At 38.3% G+C, this 22,434-nt stretch overlaps 1 protein-coding gene across 1 annotated transcript in view; it reads right to left on the reverse strand.

Moving 5' to 3' along the window:
- The window catches only part of LOC150076692 (transmembrane protein 130-like), a 45,689-nt gene extending 28,848 nt beyond the window's left edge, over positions 1-16,841 (reverse strand). The window contains exons 1-2 of the mRNA XM_090386611.1: positions 16,683-16,841; positions 2,924-3,205 (exon numbers count right to left, since the gene is read on the reverse strand). Of these exons, the coding sequence (XP_090242737.1) occupies positions 2,924-3,205; positions 16,683-16,779 (379 nt within the window). The 5' untranslated portion in view covers positions 16,780-16,841. The remainder of the gene's footprint in view (positions 1-2,923; positions 3,206-16,682) is intronic.
- Positions 16,842-22,434: the final 5,593 nt, after the last annotated feature.

A 22,434-nucleotide genomic window follows, 5' to 3' on the forward strand; every position in this document is an offset into this window, starting at 1 on the left:
TCTTGGCAATTGAATTAAAAGAAAATCCATCTAAAGCAGCTAATTTTGAAATCTCTTCTTCCATATATTTTTTAACAATAAAGTTTTCTAATGTTCTTACCATTTTTACGGGAGGTTCACTGTTATCTTGTTTAATGTTAATCTGATGCATTTTCTTTAAATGCAACATCAAAGATAATGTAGAGCCTCCAGACGACTTCATTATCTTCTGACATTTCGAACATTGTGCTTCATCTTTGCTTTTTCGAGCAAAATAATTCCATACATTTGATTTTATCTTAGACATATTAAGAGTAATAAATATTAATTAGTAGGAATTTATATCACCGACAATTTTAAACAAAAATATTGAAGATAACAAAGGCACAATACTGTGTGTCACTCCCGCAAGCACTGAATGAAGAGTCTAAACGAGGCAAGTTTCAAAATTTTCACGAAAGAAATTTTTTATTTATTTACTTGCAATTTTTTTTCCCCCAATTAAATCTATTGTATTTTCAAAATTACATAAAAGCTAAATTTGGTGAAGCTGCTTTTTGGAGAACATTTGATCGCAAATTTAATTGGAATAAAGAAGCAAAAAAAACTTTCTACGATCGAAATTTGATGCAATATTCAGCAAATCTGTTTCTAATGGGTAACCATCAATAAGGCGCATTCCATAACTTGCCTGGCGAACAAGATAGATGGAACGGAGAAATGTTGAGCATTTTCTTTTACGCTATCGCTCCGACTCACTCAGTCGTAAATGAGTACACCTGCATCGTGCCATAATACAGGTGAGAAGGTACCCCTCCTAGATTTGGGCCACTTGCCCATGAGATTCGTACCTAAACATAAAATAAAATAAAATAAAAAACATGTTTAAAACATAAAGCAGTTGAACGATCCAGACAAACGAACAAACAAATAAAAGAAAATGTGCATAACAGAAAACTATATTCGAGGGCTAACTAAAAAAAAATTATTCGAATCCGGTTTTAGAAGCTCGGTTTCGGTTATAACAACTCCATATGAAAACCGGTTTGCAAGCCCTAATCCCAATACAGCCCACAATTGAAAAATGTTTTCATGCCTCCATCACTTCAATAGATTCAGAATCAATTTTTTCCAAAATCCATTGTAATGATTTTCTAAGGTAATGAGTTTTAAAGGTAGATATAATGCCTTGATCTAATGGCTGAATCAAAGAAGTTCTATTAGGTGGTGGGAACATTACTTCAACTTTTGGATGACTTGGTGAAACTTTGAAATCTAGATTTTTCTATTTTAAATAGTTTTACACAGCTGGCACAAAACAATTTAGAAATCATTCTTTGAATAAATCAGCAGTTACCCAAGTTTTTTTATTTTCTTTCCAATATACTGATAACATGTTTTTATTTACATCTTTCATTGCACAAGGATTAGAGGATCAATAAACTAGCATAGGTTTTATTATGTAATCTCCTGATGCTTTCTGCACATAAGTAACGTTACACGGTTTTTTTGATACCTTAAAATCTGGTGTAGTTTTCTCTTTTTTTTTTGAAATAAACGTTCTGTTGGGCATTTTTTCCCACCAAAGACCTGTCTCATCAGCATTGAAAACTTGATGTGGTGTATATCCATACACTTAAATAATTTTTTGAAACTCCTGTGCATACTTCTTGGCAGCTTCGTTATCAGCTAATGCACTTTCCCCTTGAATTCTTATGTTATGTAATGAGAAGCGGTTTTTAAAGTGCTCAAACCAACCTTTACAGGCAACAAAATCTGGGTTAACAGAAGATTCTCTATTTTCTTTTAAATGGTTATAAATTTTTAATGCCTTTTATTTAATTACATTGTCATCTAATGGAATCTGTTTTTTTTTGTCAATCCAAATACTGAGTGCTTTTTCCATTTTCTCGATTATTGGCACTCAGGGACGAGCTGTCATATTTGTGGAAATGAAAGATCCTGCAGCAAAAATAATTCTAATTTTCTGCTCATTTTTTTTTATGGTCCAGATTGTTGCTTAATTCAAATTTAAACTTTTTGCAATGTCACCCTTTCCTCTTTTTAAGACACTCTAAAATTTGTATCTTTGATTCTAGAGAAATAGTGGCTTTTGAGCAGTGCTTTTTTACTTTCCTTAGTTATAACTTAGGGCTGGAATTTAATTCAAATCAAAGAAATTATTCTGATACGGTTCTTTGAAGAACAAAACTTAGTTATACATACCTGAAAATTTTATAAACAATCAAATAAAAATCAAAATAACCTTACAAGTCACAAACTGCATGCTTTGAATCACAATTTTTTTATGGTCTCAAACAAGCACAAGTTCAATAGCACAGAACTAACATGGGGATTTCCCAATAATTTTTTTCATAACGACTAGAGTCAACAGTGGGGATTCACAAAAAAAGAATCGAAATGTTGAAAAATTACATCCAACATAGCAGCAGGCTTTTCCCCAGCATAAAAGCTCAAAAATATTATGTTATGCAAGGTTTTCCGCAATTCTCTGTGTTACAGCAAAACCGTGTTATATAAGTAACCATATTGTGTGAGGACTGCTGCAGTTTATCAATTGTATTAGAGTGAAACCGTGTTCTAAAAGTACTGTGTTATTATGGGGGTTGCCCGTACATAAAAATATACTCACTATCAGAATTTCTTTATTTAAAGAAAGTTTAAATTAGATGCAACTGGTAAAATTGGCATATATATTTAAAATTTTTCTGAAATAGACAATTTTTTGTGATTTTTATGAAGGAAATTATCTCACTGTGCCACTACAGAATTATACAAAATTAGTAATGCTGCATGGGAAGATTAGTATATTTAGATTAAATAATTACAACTGCAAAGCATTATATACACCTGCACATTGTTAACATTTGTATGGTTCGACATTCAAGTCTAATTAATACGTATAACATAAAGTTGATATTACCAGTGAGACTGAAGATTGTCCAACCAGCTCCAATTTTGTTTCCTCTATCCCAAATACCTACTGTCATGTTATAATTTCCTGATCTATATATATCCTTTGGATATAGGAACGTTGCACTGATGTTGTCACCACCCATTTTCTGCAACTTCTGAGGATGACTACTGTTATCTTCTAGGTAATAGAGATAATTATATCCTGGTTTTGCCCCTGTCAAAGTTATATTAATGCTAATTGCAGAATCCAGGACTGTTGGTCCATCGTTAGACACATTCACAATAAGTCCTGAAATGAGAAAATAATTATTATTGGTTTTATCAGTAAAAGTAATAATGCTGCAAGTAGACATTATTAGTATTATTCATTTACTAATTTTAAATGTTTTGAATTATATATATCTAAGTAATATATAATATTATGTATTACATAATATGATAGCTACACAGAAGCATTAATCTAAACAATAAAATAAAATCAGTTCCTTTGAAACTAATATTTAGCCACTGAGTGTGAATAATGATAGCTTTCAATAATATTCATGTAACATAATACAATAACAGAAAACTGACATTCATTTTTTATACATGTTTGAATACAAAACCATCAATGTAATTTAATGATTTATCTCCATCAGACAATTATAAAAAAATAGTTGTCCTTGTCCCTCCATACATAATCAATGAAACAAATACGGCAGTTTATGCTAAAAAGAAAAAACAAAGGTAGGCAGGGATTTTAATGACAGTATGCTGCTGCAACAGACCTAGAAAAGTTATGTAGATGGGCTGAGAAGTGGACACTGAAATTTAACAGTGACATGTGCAAAGTATTGTGTATGGGTAGCAGTAACGGTAATCCAAGATTAAGGTATCAACTGTGTGGTATTACACTCAGGGTAGTGAAGAAGGAAAAGAACCCGGGGATAACTGTACAGCCAGATATGATGTTCTCTGAGCAATGCAGACAGGCTGCCAGGACAGCTCATGGAGTTTTGTCAATGATATACATGAACTTGGCATTCAAGTCTAATTAATATGTATAACATAAAGCTGATATTACTATCAGTGAGACTGAAGACTGTTCCAATTTTGTTTCCTCCACCCCAAATACCTACTGTCTTGTTATAATTTCCTGATCTATATATATGAATATAGGAAAGTTGCACTGATGTTGTCACAAGTACAGAGAAGGGCAACAAGATTGGTCAGAGGAACAAAAGGGGTTCTCTTACCAGGAGAGGCTTAAATTCTGTCAGTTGTAGCATATGAAGGCTAGGCACCTGCAGGATGATCTGACAGGTGTACAAGGCCTTGAATGGTTTGAGCAGGCTCAATGCTAAGGGCACACTTCCACTTGCTGAAATTAAGAACCTGAGATGGCATAGATTCAAATTGAGGAAAGACAGTTGTAGAATAGATGTGCAGAAGTTTGCCTTTAGCCAGCGGGTAGTTGATTGCTGGAACAGACTTCCATCTGTTGTTGTGGAAATTAATAGCTTGAGTCTGCTGACGAGGCTATTGGGAGTCAGAAGTGTTCAAAGCCGCTAAGTGGATTTTCTTATTTATTGATTTGAAATTGTTTTTCTAAAACTTTTAATTTAAATTTAGTAGTATAGCATTATGTTGTGATTTTCTGATTAATCTGGTTTTGTATTTATTCTTTACTCAGCCTTGTAATTGCATAAAAGTATCGGTAAGGATATCAAATCCACATGTTACAAGTTGCAGCTCCGCTGAAGGAGAAGTTTTTTTAGCCATATTTAGCCGCTTTATTGACCAATTGTTACATCAAATTATTCTCTATAAGTAGCTTATAGACCTAGTCAGGATCCTTAGTTTATTCTGAATCAAGACAGAGAGATTTGGAAGGTAATTAATACTTAAGTGTCCGTAGATTTACCGTTTGTAACTAGCCGCCATTGTTATACAACACAACATTATATCCCGAACTAGATAGCGTAAGCTTAGTGTAGTATAGTATATAATATAATATTGTCAATTAATCAGTAAAATCTATTTTATTTATTTCATATGATGTGATTAATACATGAAGGAACCAGTTTTTTCTTGCTTCCATCGTGTATCGTGGCCGGGATATCCAACCAACTGGTTGGTTCAGCACCATCGTGATATCCAGCCCGAGGCGGGAATCGAACCCGCGACCTTTGGGTTTCCAGGCACTTTACCTACCCGGCTAGCCTGGTCGGCAGTAAAATCTATTAATCTTATTAAACTTCATTGTCAATTAAATTGTACTTTAACTAAATACATATAACGACTTAGATTACAAACGTAACATAATTAATTAATACATAACTTGACACGGAAGTTATATAAACAGAACTTGTAGAAAATACTCGATACCGAAAAATATATACAGCGTTATAACTCTGTTGGGATACAAGTTTATGGTTATAATTTTGTACTGAAATTGAAATTTTATTCAAATTAAATCGAAATCACGACTCAGACCAGAGCAGCAAAGCAAAAGGCCCGAGCTAATGGGAGTGCTGTGGCTCAGGAGAGAACTGATGGGGGGGGCAGTTGCCCTCTGAATCACAGCCTTTTAAAATGCTTGTTTGTTTGTTTGTATTGAGGTTTAATGGCGCATGGACTACGGGGGTCATAATGCGCCCTTTTAAAATGCACGGCTTGCATGATGTTTGTGGAGCAATCGGGTACGGGACATGATATTGCCATGGGGAATTTCTTTGTGTATGCGCGATGTAAAGAGTGTAAGGAAATCAGGCGACAACTCAGTGTTGTTATGGGCCTATATGAGAACTTGAAGAACAGAGTGGATGCCCTCGAAGGATCTAAATTGAGGGGCCCATCAAGCTCTCAGCTGCCCAGATCAACGCCAGAGCTTGCACTTGGTCATCACGCAACACAGCAGCAACCCCCAAGGCAGAATGCGCTGGTCCCACAGGAACTAGTAGTTGTTGGTGACTCTATTGTCAGGGAAATAGGGATATGCTTTGTAAAAAGGATAGATGGAACAGGACCAGGGTATGTCTGTCAGGGGCAAAGGTTGATGACGTACAGCAGATATCATCTTTTAAGGGCACAAAAGGTGATATAGTTGTATACGTTGGCACTAATGATATTAAGAGTAGGAGACCGGCAGAATTACTTAACAACTACAGGTCACTGTTGAAAAAAAGCTGTGAATTAGAGTTGAATTTGAAAGTGTCTGCAATTCTGCCCAGATATGACAGGAGGGAGTATATGATGAGAGCCTTGTTGATCAATTCGGTCCTGGAATGATTGTGCAAGGCTCAAGGGGTACAATTTTTTTCAGCCTGATCTGTACTTGTTAACAGGAGAGACTGCTTCTACAGGGTTGGGATACACTTAAATAGAAAGGGTGCAAGAATATTTGCTGATGCTATCGAGGCAGTGTTAGGTGTGTCGGAAAACAGCTAGCTTGGGGGATACAAGGACTAATAAATTAAAAGTAGCCACTGACAGAGGTGAAAGTGATTCTTGCACTGCTTCTATTGGAATGAGCAGAAGCCTGAAAAACAAGATGCAGGATATTTCAGAGACTGCTGGGAGTCATTGCAGTACAAATAAACACATGGGTTGTGTTAGGGTAGCTAAGAATAGAAATAGGTGCATGTATACTTGCGTGTACACCAATGCCAGGAGTTTAGTAAATAAATTTGACGAATTTGAAGTATTGCTCAAAGCATCAAAGGCAGATATTGTTGGGATACCAGAGACGTGGTGTCACACAGATATAAGGAATGCAGAACTGGAATTTGGGGAGTACAACGTCTACAGAAAGGATAGGAAGGGAGGAGGGGTTATGCTATTAGTTAAGAAATGCATAAAATCCAAGGAAGTGAAGCCAGTGGACATCGCTGGACAGTGCAGTGTCGAGTCAGTTTGGTGTGAGTGACATAAGCATTGGAAGATCAAAATTGAGAGTAGGAGTGTGCTATAGGCCTAATGACTGATGAGTATAATAAGAAACTGTACAGGGAAATAGAGTGGGACAGTAAATCAGAGTCTTATAATGGGGGATTTTAATTTTTCCCAGATATTGACAAGAATTTGTGGATTGATCACTCACACACTAGCAAGGCTTTTGTGGATTTATTGGATGATTGTTTTCTACAATGTTCGAGAGGCAACTAGAGGGAGTAATACTCTTGATCTGATTATCAGTAGTGATTCTTCATGCATTAAGAATCTGAAGATAAAGGAACCACCAGGTAGCAATGATCACATTGTGCTGAAGTGGGATTTACTTAAAGAGGTAACTACCATCAGGGGTAAAGGGAAGGGTTTTTGCTTTCATAAAAGTGACTACTATGTTCTGTTCTGAGCCAATATTTAAATTCTATACAGTGGGACCAACTGATGATGTTACAAAAAAGCAAATTCAAAATGTGAAGCATTCAAAGAACTTATCTTGGAAGCTACTAGGCTTTATATACCAACTAAGAAATATTGTTCAAGGTTTAGGCCTAAATGGATGTCAGATGAACTAATGAGACATATGACAGAGAAGAAAAATGCATGGGATACATATAAATTAACTTGTGACACAGAAGCCTATGACAGATATAAGCTGGTCTGTAACCAAGTTACAAAGGAGGTTAGGCAGGTGAAGGCAGATTACGAGAAATCTTTGGCAAAGCATGCAAAGAAAACCAGCAAAGAGTTCTTTACTTATGTAAACTCTAGGAGGAAGGGGATGAATCAGATTGGTCCACTTGATATCGATGGTTCAACTGTTGATGATCCTGCTCAGGGAGCTAACAAACTAAATGAATATTTTGCATCGACATTCACACATGAGGAGTTATTCAGCGAGGAGAATGCCAGATGTGTATTCAACCCTGGAAGTAGGCTAGATAATCTTGTAATAACTGAGAGCAAAGTGAGGAGAAATTGTTGAAGATAAACACAAGAAAGGCACCTGGGGGGTGGATGGGATCTATCCAGTTATATTAAAGGAGGCAGCAAAGGAAGTAAGCAAACCCTTGGCCACAATTATGAGAGCTTCCTTGGACACAGGGGAGGTACCCATAGACTGGGGATGTGCAAATGTAACCCCAATTCACAAAGAAGGATCAAAGGCTGACACAAGTAATTATAGACCTGTGAGTTTAACTTCTGTTCCAGGAAAATTAATGGAGGCACTGGTTAAAGAAGTACTGCAGGATCATCTGGAAAAGACTTCAGTTATAGCTCGGACTGGTTTTGGACATGGTTTTGTTAAGGGAAAGGTGTTACCTGACCAATTTGATTGGATACTATGATGCAGTCACAAAAGAACTGGATGCAGGGAATAACTTTGATATTATATATTTGGATCTTAGAAAGGCTTTTGATACTGTTGCACATGGAAGAATTAGCATTAGTAAAGGCATTTGATGCAAAAAAGCAAGCTTATGCAGCATCAGCCAAAAAAAAAAAAAACCACTTCCACTTCACCCCTCTGTTCGTTCAAAATACCTGTCCAGCTGAGCCTTAAACTTATTTAGGCTATCAACTTCCACGACAAGGGATGGAAGTCTGTTCCACCAACCAACCACTCGCTGGCTAAAGGCAAATTTCCGCACGTCTATCCAACATCTGTCTTTCCTCAATTTGAATTTATGCCCTCTCTGGTGATTATTCTGAGCGAGAGGAAGAATCCCATCAGCACTGCGCATGCTCAAATGGCTTTATACACATCTATCAGATCACCTCGCTGGTGCCTAGTCTCCAGACACTGTAATTTGCAAAACTTAAGCCTTTCTTCGTAAGAGCACCCCTTTGTTCCATTCACTAATCTTGTTGCCCTTCTCTGTACTCGTTCCAGCAGCTCTACATCAGTCTTGAAATGAGGCCTCCTGACCTGTATACAGTACTCTAGGTGTGGCCTGACCATTGCCTTATACAAGGGAATAATCACCTCCTTATCCCTGCTAGAAAAATTCCTATATATCATTGACAATACACCATGACCTACTCTTGCAGCCCGTCTGCACTGCTCGGAGAACTTCATATTTGCCTGCACAACCACCCCCAAGTCCCTTTCATTCTCTACCACTGTCAGTGTAGTACCACAGAGTTGATACGTTGCTCTGGGGTTGCTGTTTCCCATGTGTAGTACTTTAAATTTGTCAATGTTAAGCTTCATTTGCCACCTCTCAGCCCATCTGCTCAACCTTTCCAGATCCTGTTGCAGCAGCATAGTGTCAGTAGTGTCCTTGACAACCCTGCCTACCTTTGTATCATCTGCAAACTTCGACATTAAGCTTGATATACCATCAATATTATTTATGAATACAGAAAACAGCAATGGACCCAACACTGAGCCCCGAGGGACTCCACTAATAACATTAGTCCACGACAAGCAGTGCCCATTGATTACCACTCTCTGTCTACTCCCCCTCAGCCACCCCTTTATCCACAGCAGCAATTTGCCTCCAATGTCACACTGCTCCAATTTGTGCAGCAGTCTTCCATGTGCAACAGTATCAAAAGCCTTTCTAAGATCCAAGTATATAATATCAAAGTTATTCCCTGCATCCAGTTCCTTTGTGACTACATCATAGTATCCAATCAAATTGGTCAGGCAAGACTTTCCCTTAACAAAACCATGCTGTGTCCGAGCTATAACTGAAGTCTTGTCTAAATGATCCTGCAGTGCTTTAACTAGTGCCTCCATTAATTTTCCTGGAACAGAAGTTAAACTCACAGGTCTATAATTACTTGTGTCAGCCTTTGATCCTCCTTTGTGAATTGGGGTCACATTTGCACATCTCTAGTCTGTGGGTACCTCCCCTGAGTCCAAGGAAGCTCTCATAATTATGGCTAAGGGTTTGCTTACTTCCTCTGCTGCCTCCTTTAATATAACTGGATAGATCACATCCACCCCGGGTGATTTTCTTGTGTTTATCTTCAACAATTTCTCCTCCACTTTACTCTCAGTTATTACAAGATTCTCTAGCTTACTGCTAGAGTTGAATACACCTCTGGCTTTAACCTCGCTAAATAACTCCTCATGTGTGAATGTCGATGCAAAATATTCATTTAGTTTGTTAACTACCTGAGCAAGATCATCAACAGTTGGCCCATCGATATCAAGTGGACCAATCTGATTCATCCCCTTCCTCCTAGAGTTTACATAAGTAAAGAACTCTTTGCTGGTTTTCTTTGCATCCTTTGCCAAAGATTTCTCGTAATCTGCCTTGGCGTGCCTAACCTCCTTTGTAACTTGGTTACAGATCAACTTGTATCTATCATAGGCTTCTGTGTCATGTATCCCATGCATGTTTCTTCTCTGCCTTATGCCTCATCAGTTCATCTGACATCCATTTAGGCCTAAACCTTGAACAATATTTCTTAGTTGGTATGTAAAGCCTAGTAGCTTCCAAGATAAATTCTTTGAAAGCTTCCCATTTTGCATTTGCTGTTGGTAACATCATCAGTTGGTCCCACTGTATAGAATTTAAATACTGTCTCAGTCCATCGTAGTCGCCTTTACGAAAGCAATAACCCTTCCCTTTACCCCTGATGGTAGTTACCTCTTTGAGTAAATCCCACATCAGCACACTGATCACTGCCACCTAGTGGTTCATTTATCTGCAAATTCTTAATGCATGAAGAATCACTGCTGATAATCAAATCAAGAGTATTCCTCCCTCTAGCTGCCTCCCGAACATGCTGATGTAGAAAACAATCATTCAATAAATCCACAAAAGCCTTGCTAGTGTGTGAGTGACCAGCCCCCAAATTCCAGTCAATATCTGGGAAATTAAAATTTCCCATTATAAGACTGATTTATTGGCACACTATTTCCCTGTACAGTTTCTTATTATACTCATCAGAGTCATTAGGCCTATAGCACACTCCTACTCTCAATTTTGATCTCCCAATGCTTATGTCACACCAAACTGACTCGACACTGCACTGTCCAGCGATGTCCACTGGCTTCACTTCCTTGGATTTTATGCATTTCTTAACTAATAGCATAACCCCTCCTCCCTTCCTATCCTTTCTGTAGACGTTGTACTCCCCAAATTCCAGTTCTGCATTCCTTATATCTGTGTGACACCACGTCTCTGGTATCCCAACAATATCTGCCTTTGATGCTTTGAGCAATACTTCAAATTCGTCAAATTTATTTACTAAACTCCTGGCATTGGTGTACACGCAAGTATACATGCACCTATTTCTATTCTTAGCTACCCTAACACAACCCATGTGTTTATTTGTACTGCAATGACTCCCAGCAGTCTCTGAAATATCCTGCATCTTGTTTTTCAGGCTTCTGCTCATTCCAATAGAAGCAGTGCAAGAATCTCTTTCACCTCTGCCAGTGGCTACTGTTAATCTTCGTCTCCCCCCAAGCTAGCAGTTTTCCGACCCACCTAACACTGCCTCGATAGCATCAGCAAATATTCTTGCACCCTTTCTATTTAAATGTATCCCATCCCTGTAGAAGCAATCTCTCCTGTTAACAAGTACAGTCCAGGCTGAAAAAAAATTCTACCCCTTGAGCCTCGCACAATCTTTCCAGGGCCGAATTGATCGACAAGGCTCTCATCATATGAAAAAGGTGTATAAAGCATTGAATGGTTTGAGCTCATGGGACTCTTCCTCTTGCTCAGAATAATCACCTGAGATGGCATAAATTCAAATTGAGGAAAGACAGATGTAGGATAGATGTGCGGAAATTTGCCTTTAGCCAGCGGGTAGTTGGTTTGTGGAACAAATTTCCATCCCTTGTTATGGAAGTTGATAGCTTATATAAATTTAAGGCTCAGCTGGACAGGTATTTCGAACGAATGGAGGGGTGAAATGGAAGTGTTTTTTTTTTTGCTGATGCTGCATAAGCTTGCTTTCTTGCATAATATGCCTCTACTAATGCTAAATAAATTTAAAGCTGAACTAGACCAACATTTGGAGTGACTGGCTGGGTGAAATGAGGTTTTTTTTTTTTTTTTTTTCCTTTGGCTGATGCTCAATAAGCTTGCTTTCTTGCATCATATGCCTCAATTAATGCTAACTATGCTAGCAGGGATAAGGAGGTCAGGCCAAAACCTGAGCACTGCATGCAGGTCTGGAGGTCTCATTTTAGGAGAATGTAGCACTGCTGGAACGAGAACATGGAAGGGCAATGAGATTAATGAGAGTAGCAAATGGATGCTCTCACCAAGAAAGGCTTCAGTTAATGCAACCCACTTAAACCCAGTTAACTCAACTCATTTAAAGCCTTAAACACATCAATTATGTCTCAATGCAGATGTCTAGTTTTCAGACATTACAATTTACAGAACCCCTCTCTCTCTCTATCTCTCTCTCTCTTTTTGTTCCTTTCAGTAAACCTTTCCAAGAGATCTACAACTTTTATAAGGGTTTGGGACATAAGGAGTTCCCTTATCCACGACAACAAATTACCTAATGTACACAGTTCTTTTCATTTCCAGTACTTTTTTTTTTTTTTTATCTTAAATTATTTCAAATTTAATATTTCCTTGGGCCAATTTTTTGATTAAGAGAAATGAAAAGTTCATAACTAATTAATTTGCTACCATTTATTTATAATTAACTAATAATATATGAGATTCTTTTCCTGTACAACAAACCTCACAGAATAATATGCAGGCAACATTTTTGGAATGTAGAGTAACACCTCCCCAAGCATGTTTCCTCACTGCAGATTTGAGATAACTTGGTATTATACTTTTATACCAAAAATTTTACAGTCTATAGCATTTTTTAAGAATGCATCAATTACTGCTGCTTATGGAGCTGGTCTAGTGGGCAGTGAAGGAGGGATTCTTTTTACTCTCTCACTGTATACCAATGTTTCCCAAACTTTTATAACTCTAGTCACACTTGGAGTTAAAAGATGATATATTCATAGCACATTATGGGGATTGCCAACTTCACTGAACTCAATGGAGTTTTCCCTAATATCATAGTTCAATAGATCATTCCTAAAATAAGGAATCCAGATCTGTATGCAGTACTCAAGGTGCAGCCTAACCACTGCCTTGTACAATGAGATAATCACATCCTTATCCCTGATAACAAAGTTCCTGTATATCATTGACAAAACCTCATGAGCTGTTATGGCAGCCTGGAAGTTCTCTGAGCAGTGCTCTGCACTGCTCAGAGAACGTCATATCTGACTGCACAATTACCTTCAGATTTTTTTTTCATTTTCCACTACCCTGAGTGTAGTATTACACACCTGTTCAGATAATCTTGGTTTATTGCTACCCATATGTAGTAACTTGCATTTGTCAATGCTAAACTTCAAGTGTTATTTCTGAGCTCATTTGCCTAATTTTCCTAGATCTTTTGCAGTAGCTTACTTTAAATACTGAATGCCCTGCCGACCTTTGTACCATCTCCAAACTTAAACATTAAACCTGATATACCTTCATCAATATCAATAATAAATATAGAAAACAACAATGGGCCCAGCACTGAACCCTGGGTAACTCCACTAATAACATTATTCCATGAGAAATCAACTGAATAAACAACAACTTCTAGTGTTATGGTTATGAGTAGTTAGAATAAATTTTATGGTAGGTCAGACAAATTACAGTAGTCAACAAATGAAATTTTTTTTTTTTATCACTTTTCTAAACCAGTTTTGTACACTGATTTAAAATATGTTCTCAATATTTTTTTAGGATTATTTTATATATATATATATATATATATATATGCATATGTGCCTATATTGTCTTCACAATGTCCATCTGCCCATATGTAAGTGGATTTCCATGAAATTTCATATTTGGGCCTTTCAAAAATATATTTCAATCTATTCCAAATCTCATTAAAATCAAAAGAAATCCAACAATTATAATTTCTTTTTTCCATACAATTTGTACAGAAAAAAAGAAATTCATGAATAAATGTAGTTTTCAAGAAAAATATTTAAATGCAAATTCAATAAATAAAGTTTCAAGGACACACGATATCACATTTCTTTATATGCATTGAGCAGTTTCTGAACTCCATTATTGTATGGGGTAGACCTATGATCATTCAAAAAGTTTCCAGAAGCCATTTTAACTGTAAACATATTGAATTATTAAGATTAGTCAGACTTTTGGTGCCAGAGTTTGTCATGAGCTATACATTTTCACAGCCATATACAGGCTCAGACCTGCAACATCTTCTTACTTTTCTTAGCCATATACAGTTAGTGTGCTTAGAAGTGGAATTATTATATGTGGAATCCTTTCATAGTATGGATTTGGTCCACTGGCATATCCAAAAGTGTAACAAGAGGCTAATGTATATTTAAAAAATTATCAAATTGTACACATTAGAACTACTTTCATGATGTTGATAATAAACTATTTATCATACTGGATGAACAGTTTTATTATCATCTACAAATCACTGACGTACTAGTTAAATCAACCAATATCAATATAATAGCATTACAAGAATATCATAACATTTTGGTATATCTAATGCAGAATTCAGATATAGTGAATACAATGTGTACAGAAAGACAGAAATGAAAAAGGGAGGAAATGTTACGCTTTTAATTGCAAAGCACAATTGAGAACTGCTGTATGACATAAATGATAGGAAAACAAAAAGAGATTAGACTGCACTAGCAACCAAATGACTATGATGAAAATTTATATGAACAAATGGCGTAGGCAAGCATGTATGACTGTATTTTCAATTTTAGTGTTAGCATTAATATTGGTACCAGCAAATGATGCAAGAAAGCAAAAAACAAATAAATAAACTGACACTATCATTTGTCCATCCCCTATAACAATTTGTCTAGTTTTAACTTAAATTTATTCAAACTACCCACTTCTGTCACACCAACAATCAACTACTGAAGCTGAAAAAAAAATTTCTGCACATCTATCCTGCAATCATCCTACTTCAATTTGAATTTATGTCCTTTCATATTTTAAGCCTGAGCAAGAGGAAGGATTCCATCAGCACTGAAGAGATTCCAGATCCCCTCGCTGATGTCACACTAAAATTTGCAGAAATAAAGCCCTTTCTGTTAAGAGCACCCTTTGGTTCTTCTCACTAATCTTAATGCTCTACTCTGCACCCATTCCAACAGATCCACATCCTTCTGCAAAATGAGGTTTCCAGGCCTGTTTGCAGTACTCAAGACGTGGCCTAACCATTGCCTTATACAAAAGGATGATAATCACCTTCTTATCCCTACTGGCAACATATAAACATAATGCAAAAATTTCTTTTTATTCTCTGATAGTGCCTCCAAGAATCAGAGAAGGTTACATCTTTTGTGTAACTGCTTATGGCAACTGATAAAAGTGCTGTAGTTAACAATGGGCTCTCCATTTTTTATGGCAACATATATTATTATTAGCCATATGGTGCAAGGAAGCCTGAGGCTTATGCTGCACCAGCCAAAAAAAAATTCCCGAGTTACCCTGAGTGTGTGAGAGAGAGAGAGAGAGAGAGAGAGCAGAAAGGTTGTTGTTGTTATTTGGTTTTTAGGAGCATTAGCAACTAAGGCCATATTGCTCCGGGGATATGCGGTGGTCATTTCTGACCTTTCCGCATCCTCCGTATTTGATGGTCATGGGCTCGAACCCTGGTCTAATCAAGAAGCGTGTGCTACGCACTGCTGCTTCCGCCCACCTGACTACGGAGGCACCGAGAGCAGAAAGGAATCACCAAGAAAGAGAAGAATGATGATATCCAGCTCAGGACCCTGGGTTTGCCAAGCCCATACTCACCAGATGTGAGCCCCTGGGGTATAAATTCGATGGCAAACCATGCAAGTTAATGACGTGTACACTCAGGGCCAGCGGAACATGGTAACTATTATATTAAGGTCACCCGGTAATTTCTTACATATACCCACATGTATTGTGTCTGTAAATTGTGTGTGCTCTCTGGTTGATTTGCCTTTTTTGCCGAATGAAAAAACCCAGTTTTTTTAGGGGGGGGGAAACCTTGCTGTAGACATACAAGACTGACTAACTCAGCCAAGCAGTAAAAAAAAGCTCACTGAAGTTCCTCGCATCATCGACGGGATTTGAACCTGGACTTTTTCCACCTGGTGTGGGGAGGGCGGTGACAATACCACTGTGCTACCTGTACAGAAGTGGCACGGGGCATAGTGGCGCCAACGTCTGAGGGGAGCATCGAAATTTAAAATTTTAATTTAAAAGCATCTCAAGGGCACCAAATACATTTCTGCCTACGGGCACCAAAAATCCTAGTGCAAAGTCTGTGTACACTACACTAGAAAAGACAGCTTCTTGAAATACCTACAAAATAATAAATAAATATGGTAAGTGAGATAATGCAGGTTGATTTTATAACGTAAGAATTGTAAAAGAGGGAGTTCTGATAAGCATTCTTGTCGAAAATCACTTATAAGTTAAAAAAAATTATAGCATTATGCTGTCCTGGGATGTCTAAATAAATTTTTAAAAATAATAAAAAAAATTATGATGGACGAGGTGGTTCTGCAATTTTATAAATCTCGCGTCCTTGCAAGCCAGTAATGGTAATCATGAGTTCACTGATTTTTTATAAAGATAAACTTCCACTTACCCACCCAATAAGTATTGGAATTCTTTGAGAGATAAACACCGGCCCCTTCTGCACAGCTTGTTGCACCATAAAATGTTCCAATGGTTGTGACACGATAAGCAAAATAATTAATTACGTAAATTATATAATTCTGTTAATTTTAACATAAAATTTCTCTAAAGCATTTCACATTAAGGTATTATTTATGATACGGCTCATAACCAAATCTCACCACTTACTTTCAGCTGTTGCGAACAGAGTGCAATCAAGAAAATAAATTAATATTATTAATGGTGCAAGTGAAATTAGTTTGATCGTGATTAAATATCGATACATTTTTGAATTACCCTAATTACAATTATCCACATCCTTTAACTTTTAAACTATACATTATTTCGCATCCCATAAGCCCAGTTTCTTGAACTCTGCGCCACTTTATAAATTACGGCGTAAGAGGTTGGGGGGTAGGCAGGGGAGAATTTATTATGATGTAGATCCAAAGCTTTATACTATTATATTCTTCGGACAGAGCTCGCAGGTTTGGAACCAAGAAATTTATTTCGTATACAAATGTAACCAAAACTGCATGAAATTTTGTGAGTTGAACTAAAATATTTTAATGCATTTCGGTAATTCGCATTACGCCGACAAATAAGAAATAATGAAATTATTCCTTATTATTTTCTTAAGAAATAGGAAATATTTCTTATTTTATTAATCTTCGCGCACAATAGTCATTGGACCTGGCCATCGTGCTTTCTAGTTCATTATTAAAATCAACGTTGTGGTTCTACTAGTAGGATAAAAAGGTCACGCTCAGCTGCCTCCATTACAGTGGTCCTCACTGCCAGAGGTGTATTTAGGGGTGGGCAGAGAGAACATATGCCCCCACTATTAACCAAAAATTTGAAATTAAAGAAACAGAATGCAGAATGCACTCAAAAACCTGGACGCCATGCCCCCTTACAATGATAACTGGATACGCCACTGCTCACTGCTAATTGGATGTAATGCTGTACTATCATACTACATGCAGTAAGATTTGGGTTGGAATCCTGTTTCGACGGGAGGAGATTTCTTCTGCTTTTTTAAGCTCTACAGCTGGGATGAGATATTTCGGAAAAGGAACTTCAGTTCAGTAATGTGTCCTTTTGTGATGCGGTAGATGCTCAGGAGTACGAGGGGTGATAATTTAATTCGAAGACAGGTGCAACATCTTATCTTAATTGTCATCATCTGAATCTTTTGTGGATTTCTCCTTCTCGAAATACTGTCCTTTGAACTTTAAACACTTTCGCCACCCCCGTACCCACGCATTAAATGCTTCTTGCAAGCCATTTTTTGAAAGACTGCGAAGTGCTTCCGTTGTGGGTCTGCGAGCATCATCGTGTTTGACACGAAATGCATGCCTCTCACAGCTCTCTCTTTAACATGGAAACAGGAAGAAATCACATGGGGCTAAGTCCGTGAATAAAGGGGATGTGGCAGAACCTCGGCAAATATGGCAGTATTAGCCACATGTGGCCTGGCATTGTCTTGATGGAGAAACCACTTCACTCCGGAAAGTTCAGTCACACCGGAATATGGCCGCCCAACCCAACCAGTGCCGTGTAATTTGGGTTTAAGTTACTTAAAGTTATTATTATTTTTTTAAAATTTGTATATTTATTTCATTATAAAAAGGTGTACAGTATCCATTGTACCGTATCTTTTTAATTTTGTGGTGATCTATAATTGATCTTTATTTAGTACCTCTACATAAAGAATAAAATTATTATATAGGTATATATTTAAAAGTCGAAAACCGCTGTGTTAGATATTTCTTTTGGCCTAGGAGTGCCGTGAAAAAAATTACTGAAACACTAAGGATGCAGTGCACCGAGAAAGCTTGGGAACCTCTTCTTTAATGTTTCTGATGCATTTAAGCCCCGTCTGACAATTCACAGTTTAATCTGTATGTCCGACATGATCCTTGCGTCAAAATAATCGTCAGTAACACGCGATTAAAAAAACTCTTCGCGCAACACAAGCTTGACAAGTATTGTGAGATAATCTGAGAGAGAGAGAGAGAGAGAGAGAGAGAGAGAGAGAGAGAGAGAGAGAGAGAGAGAGAGAATCTTTATTGCCCGTTGCGGCCTTAAAGTCAGGGGTTATGCACACATAGAGTCTGATAGAGTAGAGTAGAGTCTGATAGAGTCATAAAGTAGAGATCAGGGAGAGCCCCACTAGCTGATAAACTGAATGAGTAATTTGCATCTACATTCACAGACTAGCAGTTATTCAAGTAGAGGAATGCCAGAAGCGTATCAAACTCTAACAGATAGCTAAGTGATTTTGAAATAACAGAGAGAAAAGTGGAGGAGAAATTGTTGAAGGTAAATATAAGGAAGGCAACTGGAGTGGATGAGATTTATCCAGTTATATTAAAGGAGGCAGCAAAGCAAGTAGTAAACCCTTAGTCATAATTATGACAGCTTTCTTAGAATCAGGGGAGGTCCCCATGGACTGGAGTTGTGCACATGTATCCCCAATTGACAAAGGGGATTAAAAAGGACACACAAGTAACTATAGACCTGTTAGTTTAACTTGTGTTCTGGGGAAAATAATGGAGTCACTAGCTAAAGCAGCATTGCAAGATCATCTAGACAAGACTGCAGTAGTAGTTAAGACGCAGCACGGGTTTGTTAAAGGGAGATCTTGTCTGACAAATTTCATTGGATACTATGATGTCGTCACAAAGGAACTGAATGCAAAAAGTATTTTTGATATCATATACTTGGATTTCAGAAAAGATTTTGATACTGTTGCACATAGAAGACTGCTATACAAATTGCAGTGGTATGGCATTAAGGGAGACGACAGAGAGTGGTAATCAATGGGCATTGCTCTTCGTGGACTAATGCTATTAGTGGAGTTCCGCAGATTTAGTGCTGGGCCCATTGTTTTGTGTATTCATCAATAATATTTATGAGGATATATCAGGCTTAATGTCCAAGTTCGCAGATGATACAGAGGTTGATAATGACAGTATAGACAGTATGCTACTGCATCTAGATAAGTCGGATAAATGGGCTGAAAAGTGGCAACTGAAGTTTAATATTGACAAATGCAAAGTACTGCATATGGGTAGCAGTAAAAAAAAAATTACTATATTAGGGTTACCCGTAAATGATTACATTAACCCGTATTCGTGTCTGTGAATTGCGTGTGTTCTCTGGTCGATTTGCCTGTTTTGCTGGACGAAAAAACCCCAGTTTCTGAGGGAAAAACCTTGCTATCTACGCCTGAGACCGACTAACTCAGCCACGGAGTGAAAAAAAAGCCCACTAAAGTTCCTCCCGTCATCGACGGGATTCGAACCCGGGCCTTTTCCACCCGGTGTGGGGAGGACGGTGACGAAACCACTGTGCTACCCACGCAGACATGGGTAGCAGTAACCGAAGAGAAACGTTCCAACTGGGTGGTAGTACACTCAGGGAAGTGAAGGGTGAAAAAGAACTGGGCAGTAAGATATGAAGTTCGCTGAGCAGTGGAGATGGGCTGCCAGAGCAGGTCATGGAGTCTTGTCAATGATATATAGGAATTTTTCTAACAGCGACGAGATGATTATCCCGTTGTAAAAGGCAATGGTCAGGCCACACCTTGAATATTGTGTACAGGTCTGGATGCCTCATTTTAGGAAGGATGTAGAGTTGCTAGAACGAGTAAAAGGGCAACAAGATTGGAGAGAGGAACAAAGGGGTTGTCTTACCAAGATAAGCTTAAGTTCTGCAAATTGCAATGCCTGGAGACTAGGCACATGCGAGGTGATCTGATTGAGGTGTATAAGACCTTGAGTGGTTGAGCAAGCTGAATGCTGATGGGATTCTTCCTCTTGCTCAGATTAAGAACCTGAGGGGGCATAGATTCAAACTGAGAAAAGACAGTTGTAGAATAGACGTGCGGAAATTTGCCTTTAGCCAGCGGGTAGTTGATTGCTGGAACAGATTTCCATCTCTTATTGTGGAAGTTGATAGCTTAAATAAATTTAAGGCTGAGCTGGACAAGTATTTGGAGGGAATGACTTCGCCCTCTTCAGGGCAGACAAAAATTGTTATGGTCTAGCTCCATTTGGCTAAGGACATATCTTGTTGTGGCCCACCTCCTCGTGGTGTAGACAGGCATCGGGCACGCTTTCCAGGAGATCGCCTGCCCGGTTGAAAAGAGGCCAGAAACAACGAAACAACACATAATATACCCAAACATAACACTACACGTTTCTGGCCACTCTACAGAGTTTTGTGTCATCACAGAGTAACGGGGCGGAGATGAACTTATATTCCTGGAGCCGCTTTACAGAAGATACTATAATGTCTACATTTGAAGTGAATCGATGAGCGAAATAGGTTTTTTTTGGCTGATGCTGCATAAGCTTGCATTGTATGCCTCTGCTAATGCTAATGCTAATGCTGACTACTTATACCGTACAGAGTTGCGTGATTTTCTCGTCAGCACCGAGGCCCACCGACGAATTGATCTGTGGTTGGCTTTTTGGTAGTGTTCTGATAGTGCTCTGGTCGGTGACTTGGTGTTCTTACTCAGCTATATCTCTGCTATAGCTCCAACTCAAAGTAGCTTGGGTCGGTCAGCTGCGAATATCCCCCAGTTGGGGCTGTGAAAGCTGTTTTGGATAATCTTTGTTCTAAATTTCACGTGTTTCTTTGACTTTTGGTTTACACAATTGTGTAGCGTTTATTTAAATTAGCTTGCACCTCATCCGAATATAGTATGAGAGCTGAGATTCTTTCGTTTGTAAGAGGGGCTCCCTCTAGCTCTTCTGGTATTCAAGATTAGGATAATTAGCATTAGCATTAGCATTAGCAGAGGCATATGATGCAAGAAAGCAAGCTTATTCAGCATCAGCCAAAAAAAAAAAAAAAAAAACCGCTCCCATTTCACCCCTCCGTTCGTTCGAAATACCTGTCCAGTTGAGCTTTAAATTTGTTTAGGCTATCAACTTCAACAACAAGTGATGGAAGTCGGTTCCACCAACCAACCACCCGCTGGCCAAAGGCAAATTTCCGCACATCTATCCGACATCCGTCCTTCCTCAATTTGAATTTATGCCCTCTGAGGTGATTATTCTGAGAAAGATGAAGAATCCCATTGGCATTGAGCATGCTCAAACCATTCAAAGCCTTATACACCTCTATCAGATCACCTCGCCGGTGCCTAGTCTCCAGACTCTGTAATTTGCAAAACTTAAGCCTTTCTTCGTAAGAGCAACCCTTTGTTCCATTTACTAATCTTGTTGCCCTTCTCTGTACCCGTTCAAGCAGCTCTACATCCTTCTTGAAATGAGGCCTCCAGACCTGTATACAGTACTCAAGATGTGGCCTTACCATTGCCTTATACAAGGGAATAATCACCTCCTTATCCCTGCTGGAAAAATTCCTGTATATCATTGACAATACTCCATGAGCTACTCTTGCAGCCCGTCTGCACTGCTCAGAGAACTTCATATCTGCCTGCACAATTACCCCCAGGTCCTTTTCATTCTCCACCACTGTCAGTGTAGTACCGCAGAGTTGATACGTTGCTCTGGGGTTACTGTTTCCCATATGCAGCACTTTACATTTGTCGATGTTAAACCTCATTTGCCACCTCTCAGCCCATCTGTTCAACCTTTCCAGATCCTGTTGCAGCAGCATAGCGTCAGTATTGTCCTTAACGACCCTGCCAACCTTTGTATCATCTGCAAACTTGGACATTAAACTTGATATCCCATCATCAATATCATTCATAAACACCGAAAACAACAACGGACCCAACACTGAACCTTGAGGAACTCCACTAATAACATTAGTCCACGTTGAGCAGTGTCCATTGATTACCACTCTCTGTCTTCTGCCACTCAACCATCCCCTTATCCATAGCAGCAATTTGCCTCCAATGCCACACTGCTCCAATTTGTGCAGCAGTCTTCCATGTGCAACAGTATCAAAAGCCTTT

The sequence above is a fragment of the Mastigoproctus giganteus genome, chromosome 12 (genome assembly GCF_048544385.1).
Source record: "Mastigoproctus giganteus isolate SK-2022 chromosome 12, ASM4854438v1, whole genome shotgun sequence".
Classification (NCBI taxonomy): domain Eukaryota; kingdom Metazoa; phylum Arthropoda; class Arachnida; order Uropygi; family Thelyphonidae; genus Mastigoproctus; species Mastigoproctus giganteus.